This window comes from Vulpes vulpes, chromosome 15 (genome assembly GCF_048418805.1).
Source record: "Vulpes vulpes isolate BD-2025 chromosome 15, VulVul3, whole genome shotgun sequence".
Taxonomy (NCBI): domain Eukaryota; kingdom Metazoa; phylum Chordata; class Mammalia; order Carnivora; family Canidae; genus Vulpes; species Vulpes vulpes.
In genome coordinates, this window is record NC_132794.1 from 30,056,005 (window position 1) to 30,071,132 (window position 15,128).

The window sequence follows — 15,128 nt, forward strand, 5'->3', positions numbered from 1 at the left end:
AAAATTTATTGCCTTCTTTTTGCTTCCTTCTTGCCCTTCATTTTGAAAGTGAAATCAACCATACTAACCTGAGGGTACTTGCCCTTCTGTAGCTTGGGGTAATGAGGCTTCCTGTTGCCCATCATGGCCAAATTTGTATAGCACATGTCTCTTCAACTTTGAAGTCATCTATCTAGTATCTTAGCTCTTACATAGAGTAGTAAAGAAAACAAAACTGATGTTCTTTCTATATTGACCAAAACCCACTTTAGCCATGTCTTTCATGTTACTCTCTCTTTCCTTGGAAAAGAAAATGGAGACTCCAAAGAAAACTTCATGAATAACTAAGATTTCTGTGGGCACAGCAAGGAGCATTAACAATCTAGATAAACTTGGAGCAAAGACACAAAGGCAGGAAAGTAGCTGATGTGACCCAATTATTTCTTGGCTGGTTATAGTGCAGAAAGGAGAATTAAACAAGAATGGGCTAAGTACATTAGAATGGGTGGTTGAGTGTGGATGGAGAACTCAGGGAAATAGGCAAACTGCCACTTTATATAATATCATTATCTTAATTTGAATAAGATATTGACAGATATCAGTATTATGTATCAAGGTATAGCTAAGATATAATATAATATAATATAATATAATATAATATTAATTAACTTTTCAGTTTTCCCTTTTGGGTAATAACTCGCTTCTTTTCCTGTTGTCAAGTTATCAACAAGAGTTGACTGACATTATATTCCTCACTTAATACATTTTCTACAAGTTCTTATAAGTACATTTTTTTTTCCTGTAAGTAAAATAAGTTCATTGCCAGGAAATGGCACATGGGATATAATCACATATAGAATTTATGGTGAATAATGAGAATGTTGAAGACATTTAATTCAATATGCCTGATGTTTGCTCTATTTCTACTGGGCAAAGCCCCTATAGAAAAATATGAAAATGAGTAAGAGTCCCTAATTTCCAGAGTTCCACTATCTAGAAGAAGAAACATTTATATACAACAAACTGCAGTTTGTAGAGACCTGATATGCTGCTGTACACATATTATTTGAAAAACACAAGAAGTAGAGAAATTGATTCTACTTAAGACAGTTAAAGGTGAGGTGGAATCAAGGTGATACAAGGGATATTGATTTGGACTTTAAAGTTTGATAGTGATCAATACAGTTACTGACAATCCAGAGGTGTGTCAAAGGAACCAGAAGTAATGCTATGTCTGTAAGGTCAGGCAGTGGGACTATACAAGGTATGAGAGAGTATAGCGCTAGAAGGGTAGGCTGGGCTAGATAGTGAAGCATCTCAAATTCTTAACTTGGTATCTGGATATGGCATTGGCAAATTAGGTAAGGTTTTGAATGGAGGAACAAAATTACATGCTAAATGAGAAAAATAATTCAGATGACAATGAGGGAGAATGAAGGAACAAGAAGGAAATCAGGAGGTGCCTAAGAATGAAATTGGAGATATAGAAAAGGAGATGTTTGTTTGGAGATTGAGTTTCACAGATTTATTTGCAGATGCTCAGCAGACATTCAGAAATACAGAAAACGGTACAAGGAAGGGATCAGGATTGAGCTTTCACGTATTTCAAAACTATCCTCAGTTCTAGGGTTTCATATTCTCTGGTGATCACTGACTGAATCACTTTGATTTTTTTTTTTCTTATCTACTATAGCATTATATTACAAAGCCCTTGCATCATTTCTCCTTTCATTTTGGGCTGTTGATCCTTGACTTGTGATTATTAACTCAGAAGTGGTTCTCTGAGGAGGCTCTGTTGCACGTGTTATCTGGGTTTCCTTGCAGTGGCCTGTGTCAGGGGAATTTGTTTGGAAAGTAAAAAGTGTATCTCTGTGCTTTTGGCAAACAGAATCAAAACTCTATCTTTCTCTGCTGTACTTACCACCCTTTTAACTTCTCAAATTCTTCTAACCCTTTTGTTTCTGTTTTCTCTTTCTTGAAAGTGCATGAACCCCTGTGATTGTATCCTGGCACTTCGACTAAAAGTACAAATGCTTCATCACAGCAACCCTCCCAACTATACTGTTGTCTCTTAAACACTGGAGAAAAGCCGGAGGGAATCTATGGCACTCTATTTTAATAATCACTCTTTTGTGAATATGTAATTGGTACAGTAATTGGTCGATGTAGAAAGCGTAAATTCACTTCTTATAAAGCCTTTTTTTTTTTTTGCCTCTCTCTCTCTCTTTGTTTTAAGATTTTATTTATTTATTCATGAGAGACACACAGAGAGAGGCAGAGACATACGCAGAGGGAGAAGCAGGCTTCCCATGGTGATCCCAATGTGGGATTCAATCCCAGAACCCCGGGATCACGACCTGAGCTGAAGGCAGACGCTCAACCACTGAGCCACCCAGGCATCCCTACCCCGCCTCTCTTTTAAAAAAAGTTAGGTGAAGCAACATTTGGTGCTTTATTGTATCATAAATTAATGGTATATAACTTAAATATTGTAATATTAATTGTAGTAATAGATTAAGGTTTCTGTGTGCCCTGGTTTAAGAAAAAAATAGAATTATAAATGACTTTCTGAAAAACTAAGAATAAAAGTTATTTCTTAATATTCTTCATATTTTGAAACTCTTGACACATGAAAGTGCAGTTCGTTTCCTCTATTGCCATGGTTTCTACAAAAGTAGAAAAATCCTTATTAATTCCAGTTATATTCTTCATAATGGTTAATTTTCTAAAACAAAGATTAGTGGTAAAGAGAAAACTGAAGTTCTTAAAATAATTAAAAAGCAACGAAAGCATTTTGAGCTTTGAAATTAAGATTTTTAAAGATACGTTTTTCCCTTTGTTCTATATGCTCTGACACTATTTATACAATTTCTTTTTGTTTATAATGTTTGTTGTTATATTTCCTGATTATTTAAATTTGTATTTTAAAATCTTGATATGGTTCTAGCACTTCCACAGTCAGCAAGTGTATATATTCCATGGTAGTTATCACTGGAGTCTGCATAAATTCAAAAAATATATTTCTACTCTTCCTTCCTCTGAGTTCTTGAGAAATTTACTTTACATACTCTATAATTTATTTCAGTAAAAGTGTTCTTCTCTGAATTGTAGGACTTATAATATATATTCAATTCTCTTTGGGGAAATGACCATGTAGTAATTTAAACAATGTAAGAAAGAAATCATACGAACCATGTTTTGTTTATGTGTTGCACACAGAGACAGGTTTTAAGTGAGATCCATTCTTCTGCACTAGGAATGGTTAAGACATGGCTGATGCTTGCCTATGGCTACAGAGATCATGATGAAACATCCAGTAGGAGGAGTGAGGAATTGAGGCAGCTCCCTGTCCCTTTAGTAGAGTGTGTGCAAGCAGATGGGCTATCCAATATATACAACTCACTAGACGACTACATTTGTTTTTAGGTTCAATGGTAAATGGCTGGGGCTCTGCATCTGATGAGGATCGTAACTTTTCTAGTCATAGATCTAGTGTAGGTAGCTCCTCAGATGGCTCCATCTTTGCCAGCGGCAGCTTTGCACAAGCAGTGGTGGCAGCAGCAGATAAAGCTGGTTTTAGGCTGGATGGAACCAGCCTTACAAGAACAGGTTGGTAGACTCTGAGTCAACACTATTTGCATGAGAGAATCTTGTCCTTTAAACCCTGAGCTATTTTTCTCCTGTTCTTTCTCCTCAGTGAGTCTGACTGCAGGGGTTTCTTTAATATGCATGACCACAGTTTGGAACCTGGATTACCAGAACTCTCTTCTGATGCTCCTTTTGCAGAGCTGAGAATAGGCTTCTACTCACCACCTTCCATCCTGTCTTTCCCTTTCCCTTCATGGCTCTGCTGATTAATTGGAATATGCTTCCTTTTTATATTACAACCAAGCTGCAACTGAGATTGCCATTAAATTTTCAATAACTCACACTTTGCAAAATTCTCACACAATCAATAATGTGCTCAGTAATTAAAATTATTCAGCTTTTATCTCCATTACTTTCCTTTGCCCCGTTTCTTTCTGTAAATGCATTTTCTGGGAAGGCTTTCTCAGCATGGGGTGAATGGGTCTAAGGCTGTCAGTCTAACACTTCAAATGGCTGATGGTCTTATTAATTGTTTGGCTGTTAAAATTTTAACCCAATAATTTATTATTTATTTTAAAGGATGCTAATTAAAAAATAAGCCCACTGCATTTGCAACTTGAATAAAATGCTGACTGCAAGTGTATTTCTCCTTAGCATAATCTAATTTGGGCTTCTGAGAATAATTCAGTACCAATTATATAATTTTTCATGTATCTGATTCTGTCCCCAAAATAAATGTGAGATCCATTCTAATAATAGATCAGTAATTTGTAAGTTGTTTTACTGAAACAAAATAATTGGGCATGATCCATGCTATTACATGACTGTACTTTTTAAATGCACATATAAGAAGGTTCTAGGATATGAATTAAGCCAAGCTACCTTACAAAACAAACTAATGAAGCCTTAAACACAGTTTTGGAATCGTAATAGTATTCTAATAGTAAAGTGAAGAAAAACGGTTTTGACCCTTCACTAAACTCTCAGGTTATAAAAAGGAGCCCTGGAAATTTTCTTTGAATTATACCATCAGTATTTCTTTTGAGTATGCAGTAGGAATCTTCAAACGATAGAAAAAATTCCAAGCATTGCAGAGGTTTATTTTTCATATAGCATCCGCACTAAAATATGTTGTAATATAATGGTTATTTGAATTTTCTTGCTTTGTAAGACGTAAGTCAAAAACTTTATGTTGCCTGAGTGCTTTTTGTGGCATAGCTATAAGCACAGCAGTGAGAAAGTGCAAGAAAACTAATAAATTAGAAGGCATAAGTGCATTTCTTGCATGTATGCTAATAGCTAATAAAGCATTAAGCAATATCATGTCACATTGACTTAAGGAAATGTAACTACATACAATAATTTTGTGTGAAATGAAAACATGCACAAGAGAATAAATACATACACATAAAACAGCACTCACCATAATAAAGATTATATTAAAATCATAAGATGTTGAACATTTATTAGCTACCCTTTTCACAAAATAAATTTCCCTGCATATGTACTAAACCTCAAGAAAAGGACATAACACAATTTCATTTTTCAATGAGAATTTGGAGTCTGCTCAGATACAATAATATTCATCAGAAAATACCTATTGCACTTTGGATATGCAAGGTGATTTTAACCTGCTATCTATCCTATTCTGTAGACTAATGTTATTGAGTTTCTGTAAAAGAGGTAAAATTCATCACGTATTTGTATGGGTGGTAAGGTCAGTTTTAATATATGTCTCTGAGCAGACCTTTCATGTAAATTTTCAAATGCAATTACTTCAGGACCTTTTTCTGTGCTCAAAGAGAGTTTGTAAGATTCCAAGGATAAAATTTGATTAAACAAATAAGACAAGTACATAATTTGTTTCAGAAATAACTTCTTTAATTTTAAGAAGTAAGAGCAGCCTGAATTTGCATATATCCATAAAAATATCACTAAGATCATCAAGGCTAAATAAAAATATAATCAAGTAATATCAAGTTTTTGGTTGGTGGATTTGTTCTATAATTCATTTGTTTGAATTTTTTCAGTGTGTTGGTTACAAAAAGTTGGATAAAATAAATTCAACAAGGAATATTTTCTTATAGAGATGTGCCAGTATTTGACATCTTCAAATGGCATCTCTAGGCAAGTTTATAGGTTAGCCTAAGTAAGAGCAGAAATACAAAACAGGCAGCATCCCTGCCTTATAACATTCTCTATACCCCATTCCCTTTGTTTTCTTTTTAGGCAAAGCTTTTACCTCCTCTCAAAGACCTCGACCAACCAGCCCATTTTCTACTGACAGTAATACCAGTGCAGCCCTGAGTCAAAATCAGAGGCCTCGGCCCACTAAAAAACACAAGGGAGGGCGAATGGATCAACAACCAGCATTGCCTCATCGAAGGGAAGGAATGACAGATGGTAGGTTTGTTTTCTTCTCTCATCTCCTCACTGAAGAGATGTGCTCTGTGCAAATCATTAACTTAGATTAAAGTAGCTATGGTAGATTAGGCCTTTCCTCATCATATAACAGGCAGAAAACCTAGCAATATGCTCTTGTTTAAATAAAACACCCTCTTCTATATTACCAAGCCCCAAGAAATGTGTGCCATACCACTTATCAATATTGATCTTGCTGCCATTCTAGCATTTTCCATTAATGCTTTTTAAAAAACATTCCCGTTTGAGGTTAGGAAAGAAAATATAGGTAGCACGTGCATCTATGAATTTCTGATATTAAATTTGAGACATATCTGACATCAAATTAAGATAACTTAGATGGTATTTCACTTTTGAAAAAGACCATGAAGTGATTTGTAATTTAGCTTTTTATTTTTTATTTTTTTATTTTTTTTAGTTTCATGAATTTTAGGGCTAAAAGCATACTACAGATCATCTAGTAGATGGGTCAACAAACTTTTCTGTAAAAATCCAGATAGTAAATTTTTTACTTTACCTGGCCATATGGTCTCCGTGTGAGTATGGTTATAGGGGAAAAAAAAGAAAAGAAAAATAAGAATGGGTACGACTGATTTCCAATAAAACTTTAATGATAAACAGGTGAATTTGGCCCATGGACCATAGTTTGCTGATCTATTTCAATTCTTTTATTTATGTATAGCATTCAGTCTTTGAGTATTTGCTTAAACACTGCTGGTTTCAGGAAGCACAATATTACTAGGAGATCTCCTTATTCAATAAAGAGTATCTTATCTCTATAAAGCAGGATCTATTTCGCATATGTTCAACTTAATTCTCACACATTTAAAAATAGAAATATAAATATTTATCCCAAAATTTTATTCTAAGGAATAGTTACAGTGATTTATGTCAAGAGCCTAGTATAATGCCTGACCCAAAGGTACATTTCTTCCCCCTTCTCAACACTATCCCTTATGGGTACATAAACTTTATCCTGAGGTAGTTCTGCTAAACACCAAAGGATGAATCTAGCCCAGCTGCACATTGGAACCATCTAGGGAGCTCTTAAATTATACCCTGGAGATTGTGATTTAATTTTTCTGGGTAAAAAAACAATTATGGATATTTTTAAAGCTCCACAAATGAATCTAATGTGCAGTCAGCATTGAGAATCTATGATGGAGTCTTTAGCATTCATGTCAGTGTCTTAGACTTATCATTATAGGACAGAATGAGGCTTAGCTGGGAAAGAGGTCCTTGTTCTTTATTGTTTTGGGAGGAAGGGTCTGTATCTGGCAGCCATCTTTGTGCTTTCTTTTGTCGTTTTCTAATGGAGGGAAGACTTTAAAAGTCAAACTTAACTTGTTCTAAAGCTTTCAGGTTTACTTATCTTTCTGGTTACTTTGTTTTCTTGGGAAGTGTTTCTATGGAATATGCACTCTGGATTTTAATTACTTTATAAACGAATATCCTGTGGTGAACAAAGATGCTCACCACTGCCTTTCTGCCTCAGATGATCTAAAGATTAGTTGAGTACTTAAAACAGTAAATAGTGTTGATCTTATTCTTTCTAGATAAAAACGACCACCTTCATTTATATGGTAGCTATAAACCTCAGAATAAATAATTTTGTATAGTTTTCCTGCTATGAAAGGAAAAAGAGAACTTTTTTTTTCTGAAGCATTTGAAGATTATATACAGAATATATGGAAGATAAAAAATATAAACCAACAAAATATAGTTCTCCATTTCTTCCTAAAATACTTTTCTTGTGAATCTTTTTCAGAATGTCTGGTTAAAGCAAGCTACTTTCTAGTTTAAAACATGATCAATATATTGCTTATTTTCCTAAATAACAAATAGGCCCCTAACTTTTAAATTTTCCAGCATTTCAAAAGGGGGTATGGATTATGCGTAGTTAGTAGATATATTTTGGAAGTAGTGATACTGCAAGGGAAATATCAGCTCCCATGTCTTCCTAAGTTTATGATCCAATGATATTCTAGTTATGATATGGGGACATTTACTATGAATAGCACTCTAAAGATTATCCTTAAGGATGTTATGTTTTTATAGTAAATGTATGATTTAGTATATAGTAAATATAGATTCACATGGCATGAATCCATGCATTTGTAATAATTTTATAATATCCAAATCCATGCATTTGTAATAATTTTATAATATCCATATGTAAAATTAAACTGTTCTTTTAGAGAAGGTTGCCGTTTGGTAACACCTACTGTATAGACATTTTTAAACTAGAACTTTTGCTTTATACATTTTAAAATTATTTTTGGTGAGTAAATTAATCAGAATAAATATTATTAGCTGCTATACCAAACAACTTCTCTCAGTGACTTCGTACAACAAATTTGTTTCTCAGGGTCACACTAATTTATAAAGGTCAGGTGGCTCTCCTCTAAGTACTAATGTAAGGATGTATGCTTTTTCAATATTGGGATACTGTTATTTTTAAAGTGAGACATTTATGGCTTCTGAGTGAAAGGGAAGACAAAATCGGGGTGATCACTTGGAAGGTTCTCTGGTCAGGCCTGCAAGTGGCTCATATCACTTCTCGTTTCATTGACAAGAGCACTGACATATGACAGTAGACTAATGACTGGAGTGGGAAGGTAATATTTTCTTGTGTCTAGTAAGAGGAATTGGGAATGGTGTAAAACCCCAGTTTCTGTCTCAAAGGTGATGCAAAAACCAACACACACACATGGAGGAATAAAGACTCTCCTAAGCAGGCATTACTCAATGCAACTCTTCTGTTCTATTTGCATAAGATAAAGAATACTTTTTAAGACTAATTGACAAATGCTGCAGAATGAAGGCAGAGAAAGTAATTTTCTATCCATCAACCTTTTTTCCCTAGATCATCTTCTTCTGGTCTACTCTCCCCTCATTCCTAATGTCCTAGTTAGAGAAGAGACTCCTCGGCCACAAACTAGCTTGGCCACAAACTAGCTCTGCCACAAAATAGCTTGGACCATTAAGCAAAGTTCTTTATTCATTAATCTATTCATTCAAATATTTAATAAGCATGTACCAAATGACAGGCAATGGAAACCAAATGGGTCAAATTCCCTTTTTTGCTCCCTTTTTTGCTCCCTCCTGGAGCTTACATACTATTAAGGGAAGATAAAACCAACATAAATATATAAATGAAAATAAAAGTAAGATGGTGCTAAGTGTCATGGAGAAAAAAAAAATAGGAAGGAATTTGAGAAATACAAAAATGGGGGGAGGTCTTTTATGAGGAGAGTCTGTCTCAGGGAAGGCTTGACCAAGAAGATGAGAGTAGAGAAGACTAGAAGATTAAAAGGGAAAGAGCAATGCTGATACTGAGGAAAGGTCATTCCAGGACATGAGAACACCAAATGGAAGCCTGAAGCTTATTTACTAAAAAAATAAAAGAAGCAGTGTGACTGAAGTAGAGAGAGCAACAAAACGGAATATGAAGTTAGACAAATAAGTGAGAGCCAGCGATTGTAGGGCCTTAAGCTTCTATGAGGACATTGGCTCTTATTTTGAATAGGAAACCACTGAAGGGGTGTGTGTGTGTGCACACACGTGGGTGTATTTAAGGCAGAGGAGTATCATGATCTTACTTATGCTTGTCTCTTTAAAAAAAGCCACTCTAGCTGTTATGTCAAGATAGACTAACTGTGCTTCTGTGTGGAAGCACGGAAACCTCATAAGAAGTTGTAGAAATAATATAGGGAATAGATGTTAGAGGTTCCTGTCAAGGTTGAATCCATGGAAACAATGAGAAAGATTGAATTCTGGCTATAGCTTGGCAGAGCCCACAGGATTTGTTAATGAAATTAATACAGGCTATGAAGCGAGGAAGTCAAAGATTACTCCAAAGTTTTCATCAACTTGTAGAATGCAATCGCTACTAACTGAGATGATGAACGCTACAGAAGAAGCATATTTTGTAGGGGAAGGTCCAGGACTCAGTTTTGATATTCATGTATGCAAACATCTAATGTGAACTCCTCAGTATGGATTTAGTCCCATAAGTCTGTAGTTCATGGAAGGAGAGATCCCAGCCAGAGGTATTTGAGTTTTTGCCTTCATTTTTTTTTTAACCTGAAAAAGAGGATAATAATGGCACATATTTCATTGGACTGTTGTGTGCATGGCAATAGCAAATCCTCAGTAGGCCAATAAGAGACTCTTTAGTGAATCAATTTAGTTGAAATGAATCAACATGGAAATGAATAATAAATTTAAGTAAGCATATTTGATTACATACTTTTATTTTTTTCCACAGTCATTCTTAATCCCATCTTTTTTCCAGTTTGTTTATTTCATTGTGCATGCCATGTCCTTTCTTCTTAGACTACACAAACTCCAAGTATATTACTTAATTATATAGCCATATAATATCAGGTTAAATTGAATAGTAATCAGAATTTTAGCTAGCATTAGCAGATGCCATTTTGGCCATTTAAAAATGAAGCTGCTTTGATGGAGAATAAAAACCAATGACCAGATATGTTATTTTCAAAGCAAATATAATAATTCTCCCCCTTCCCACTACTGACAGTCTTAAGTCCAAACACTCAAATGAAATAATTACTTTACACTTATAATAATACATACTGAAGGAAGTCAATATTGAATATAAAGGAAACACTAAACTCATTGGTGGATTATGCTACAAACAGATATCATAATATTGGATTAGCTTTTCATTTTGGAAGAAATGTTCCAAATGCAACTTTATTCTCCCAGATGAAAACGCTGTTCCCTTCGATAATTAGTAATTCATAATCTAACAAGAGGACATACATAAGAACTGGGAATGCTGCTTCAGCATGGGAACTCCCAAAGCAGATGCAGAGGAGAGTATTATTGTCAATTCAATGAAGGACGATATCATTTTTCTCATTAAGAGAGTAGAAAGCTTCTTAACAAAGTCTTTAAAAAGAACAACCTAGTCTTCCTTAAGGAAGCTATCTTTTTTTCACAAGAAATTTATGCTTTTTCCTTTTAAAATTCACCAACAGTATTATTAGAAATAAGGGCACACATACAACAACAGCATGGGAGACAATAGACTAATATTATATCCAATAGACCCTATTAATAATGTTAATATGTATTGCATATGACATTTGATTTTATAAACAAATAATATAATCATTGATATTCTAAAGGTGAACAGAGAAGGTCACAGTACTATGCCAGAAAAATTAGAAGATAATAATCCAAAAGAATATTTTGAATATTGAGGAGATTTCAAAATCCTCAACAAAGTAATTTTATGACTGGTATAATGGTATAAATCATATAATAGAACTCATATAATACTTAAAGATGAAAGAAGAGACTAAGATCACAGTTGAACACAATCAAAATATAATGGTGTCATGATGTAAACAGCTAATGAAAGGAAAATGATAAGTTGGCTAAGCATCCAAACTCTTGATTTTTCTCGTATCTTATATTAATTTCAAGAGCTTTTTGGCAAGGTTATCGATTCTACTACATCTCAGATTTTTGTGATACATTGTCTAGTCTAGCAACAAGAAGCATATTCTATCTGTACTGTGAACATTGGTTATTACTTATTAAAATTAATACATTGGAAGATTATAATGTATTAGTTGTAACTCATTAGCTAACTCATGAAACGAAGAGCCAGAATTGGTTGTCAGGCAGAATGTTAATTGTGTTTAATAAATGTTAGCTTAACCCTTTGACTGTTGCTAAATGTACCACATACATGAGTAAAGGCAGTCATATGTTGCATATGATACGGCATATAGTTCTTAATTTCCCGAGGGCAACATTTCCTATGGAGATTGGCAGGACTGCTTTTACTCTTCCCAGGGCCTTTTTATTAACACAGCTGCTAGAACATCTAGTCATTTTGTGTCATGATAATTCTACTTTGGGGAGGTAGGGTTGAAAATGGATAAAATATGGAGAAAATATAAATTGCCTTTTATACCTTGAACATTAGCCTCAATGTGCAACTGAAAACACTTTCCACATATAATAGTTGAAATCAGTCGATTTTATTTCAAAGACACTGTGATCAAAATATAGCAAAGAGATCAATAATATGCATTTTAGATAGAAATAACTGAACTTTGCCCCCTGTTTCCCCAGATTTCTTTTGCATGAATGAGACCTTTAGGAGGGCAAGGGTTTTTTTTCTTCATCTTGAATTAAAACCTGTATTTTTCATTAAATTTAGTCCATTCTAAACATTATTCACAATTTTTAGATCTTCCACCACCACCAGATCCCCCTCCAGGTCAGGGTTTAAGGCAGCAAATAGGCCCGAGCCAGCATGCTGGTAACATGGAAAACTCAACAGAGAGAAAAGGAAGCTCTCTGGAGACACCACAAGCATCCAACTTAGAAGACACAAAGAGCTCATTGGATTGTCCAGCTAGAACGTCCCTAGAGTGGCAGCGACAAACCCAAGAATGGATAAACTCCACAGAACGCCAAGAAGATATACGGAAAGCCCTACACAAACAAAGTGTTGGACCAGGTGTGTTCTACACAGTCCCAAGAAAGTGTGGACTTTTACCTTTTTTTCCCCCTACCAGGTATTTTAGAAATGGCAGTTGTTTAAAAGCATCTGGAAAAAAAGTTTGCCTTGAATCCCTGAAAAGTTGGGATTTCTCAGCAGAGCTCACCAACACACATCTTAAGGCTGATTCCCTTGGGGATTTTCCCCTAACCTTTACATATGGGTCATTGAGCTCAAGAGCTCACCACGCTTCACTTGTATTGTTCAGGAGACAGTTTGATTTTTTGCCATTTAATGTTTATGTGAAATGCTTTTAAGACCTCTAAATTTCATCTTAATGTCAATTTAATCTCTACTTTCAACCAGTTTCATTTTGACTGATGTAACTAGTCTTTTGAAAGAAGAACTTACTTCAGTCAAATCGTTGAATTCATTGAAATAATAAAATTGCTTGTAAATGCACACAAATATCTCAGGATAGAAAAGGTTAAACTGGGCCTGCACTTTCTCCAACTGGTTAAATTTAGTTGATTGTTAACACTTCATTGGGAAATATTCTTGTTTATAAACCAAGCTTCCTGAGCACTGTCACAAAATAAATTTCATCATTTGTGGTTGGATTTTCTTTGGAAGGGGTAGTGGCTGTTGGGGCCTATTTCAGAAATACATTTTCTGGAACATTTCTTCTCATATCAGGATTTATTTTTGTTGAGTATTATTAGAACATGCACACTAACACTCACACAGCAACATTTGAGTTTCTTTACACATTGATTTTTTAAAAAGATTTATTTATTTATGATAGACATAGAGAGAGAGAGAGAGAGAGAGAGAGAGAGGCAGAGACACAGGAGGAAGGAGAGGCAGGCTCCATGCAGGGAGCCCGACGCGGGACTCGATCCCGGGACTCCAGGTTCACGCCCTGGGCCAAAGGCAGATGCTAAACTGCTGAGCCACCCAAGGATACTCTACACATTGATTTTTTAATTTGGACTCAATATTTTGTAGTTGTGTCCTCTACCCATGCATTTTCAATAATTATATGGTGTCACAACTTGGTGCTCAAGGTTTTAGAAAATGTAATATACTGAAGAGCCAAAATATGTCAAGTTTCTAATTTCTAGATGTAGTGAAGCATTTAGGAAGTTTACATTATTCAGGCTGTGAGAGAAAAATCACGTGATCCTTGAGATTTCATAAAGACCATCTAAGGAGAGAAATAGTCATCACAGTAATAATAGCCCATACTCAGAAAGAAAGAAAAAAAACTGAGGAAGTAGAGAAAAAGTAGAAGAAAGAAGGAAGGAAAAGAAAAAAAAAGTTGCAAAATATTAGGTATTTAATAATACACACCGTGTTATTTGCAGAGTTGATACATAAAAATATGCATTTTCATTGATTATTTATTATTTATTTATGAAATTGTGTATTTCTCTTTTGCTTTTAAGGAAATGCACAATCTAAAATAATGTGTTCCTATCCCCAGAAACAACAAAAATTTAAGAAGCTTATTTTAACTAATACGTAGTTTTTTTTTTAATCTAAATTGATTGAGAGAACATTGCTATAATTTAAAGTGAAACAAAAACCATGTTTCTCCAATCTTAATTGAAAAATTTAATTGGAGCTTTACTGAACTCCAGCAATGATGCTCAGAAATGCTTTTGTTAAACAATTGGTTCATTGTATACAGATCTCTTTTATTAATGAATTTAAGTTTTACAAATGATACATAACATTGTATTTTTGTCCTCAAATTTATTTATTTAAGATTTTATTTATTTATTCATTTATTTATTTATCTGAGAGAGAGCATGAACAGGGGGAGGCGCAGAGGAAGAGGGAGAAGCAGACTTCCCACTGATCAGGGAGCCCCACACAGGGCTCGATTCCAGGACCCCAGGATCATGACCAGAGCTGAAGGCAGACCTTTAACCTACTGAGCCACCCAGGCACTTCTATCCCAAAATTTCTTTTAATTTAATCTTGTTTCAGTTCCTATTATAGGAAATGTCTGCACATGGAAATTCTTTTAATATCCGAGTCTTATGAAACCTCTTATTTTTAATCTTACTAAAGCGTGAAATGGTAAAGTAGCCCATCTTGAACTTAATATTTAAAGTTGTTTGTTTTGCCTCCATGTTGCTGTTCAGCTTAGCACTTTGTATATCTTTTGCAGAGGAAACATTGGTGCCATACAGCAAGCCCAGTTTCCCATCTCCGGGAGGTCACAGCTCATCAGGAACAGCATCTTCTAAAGGATCCACTGGACCTAGGAAAGCCGAGGCGTTGAGGGGAAGTCACCAACGCAATGCCAGTGACCTTCTTGACATAGGATATATGGGCTCAAATAGTCAAGGACAGTTTACAGGTGAATTATGTAAGTGCTTTAGGATAGGACATTTAAAAGGTTTTGGTGATTCAGAATGAATACTGGGTTAATAATGTAGGAGAGGAAAAAGTTTTCTTGACCCTCTTAGGGTCCCTGGTTGGGTCTGAAAATTAAACTGATAAAGACAGATTAACAGGAGAAAAGCCTACAAATGTTATTGAATTTTTACATGTCTATGGAGGACTTCATAAGAGCATGAAGACCCAAAGAAGTGACCAGAGCAGAAAGCTTTTATATCTTTTTAGGCAAAGAAATAAT

General features: G+C 34.8%; 1 protein-coding gene across 40 annotated transcripts in view; it reads left to right on the top strand.

Moving 5' to 3' along the window:
- Nucleotides 1-15,128, top strand: part of ROBO2 (roundabout guidance receptor 2) — a 1,660,631-nt gene that overhangs the window by 1,640,137 nt on the left and 5,366 nt on the right. For 8 of the 40 annotated variants that reach the window (XM_072740952.1, XM_025995638.2, XM_072740951.1 and 5 more), the window contains 4 exons: nucleotides 3,406-3,588; nucleotides 5,797-5,970; nucleotides 12,224-12,496; nucleotides 14,658-14,858. In XM_072740952.1, the coding sequence (XP_072597053.1) occupies nucleotides 3,406-3,588; nucleotides 5,797-5,970; nucleotides 12,224-12,496; nucleotides 14,658-14,858 (831 nt within the window). The remainder of the gene's footprint in view (nucleotides 1-3,405; nucleotides 3,589-5,796; nucleotides 5,971-12,223; nucleotides 12,497-14,657; nucleotides 14,859-15,128) is intronic. The other 32 variants (XM_072740967.1, XM_072740973.1, XM_072740966.1 and 29 more) reach the window with 7 other exon arrangements.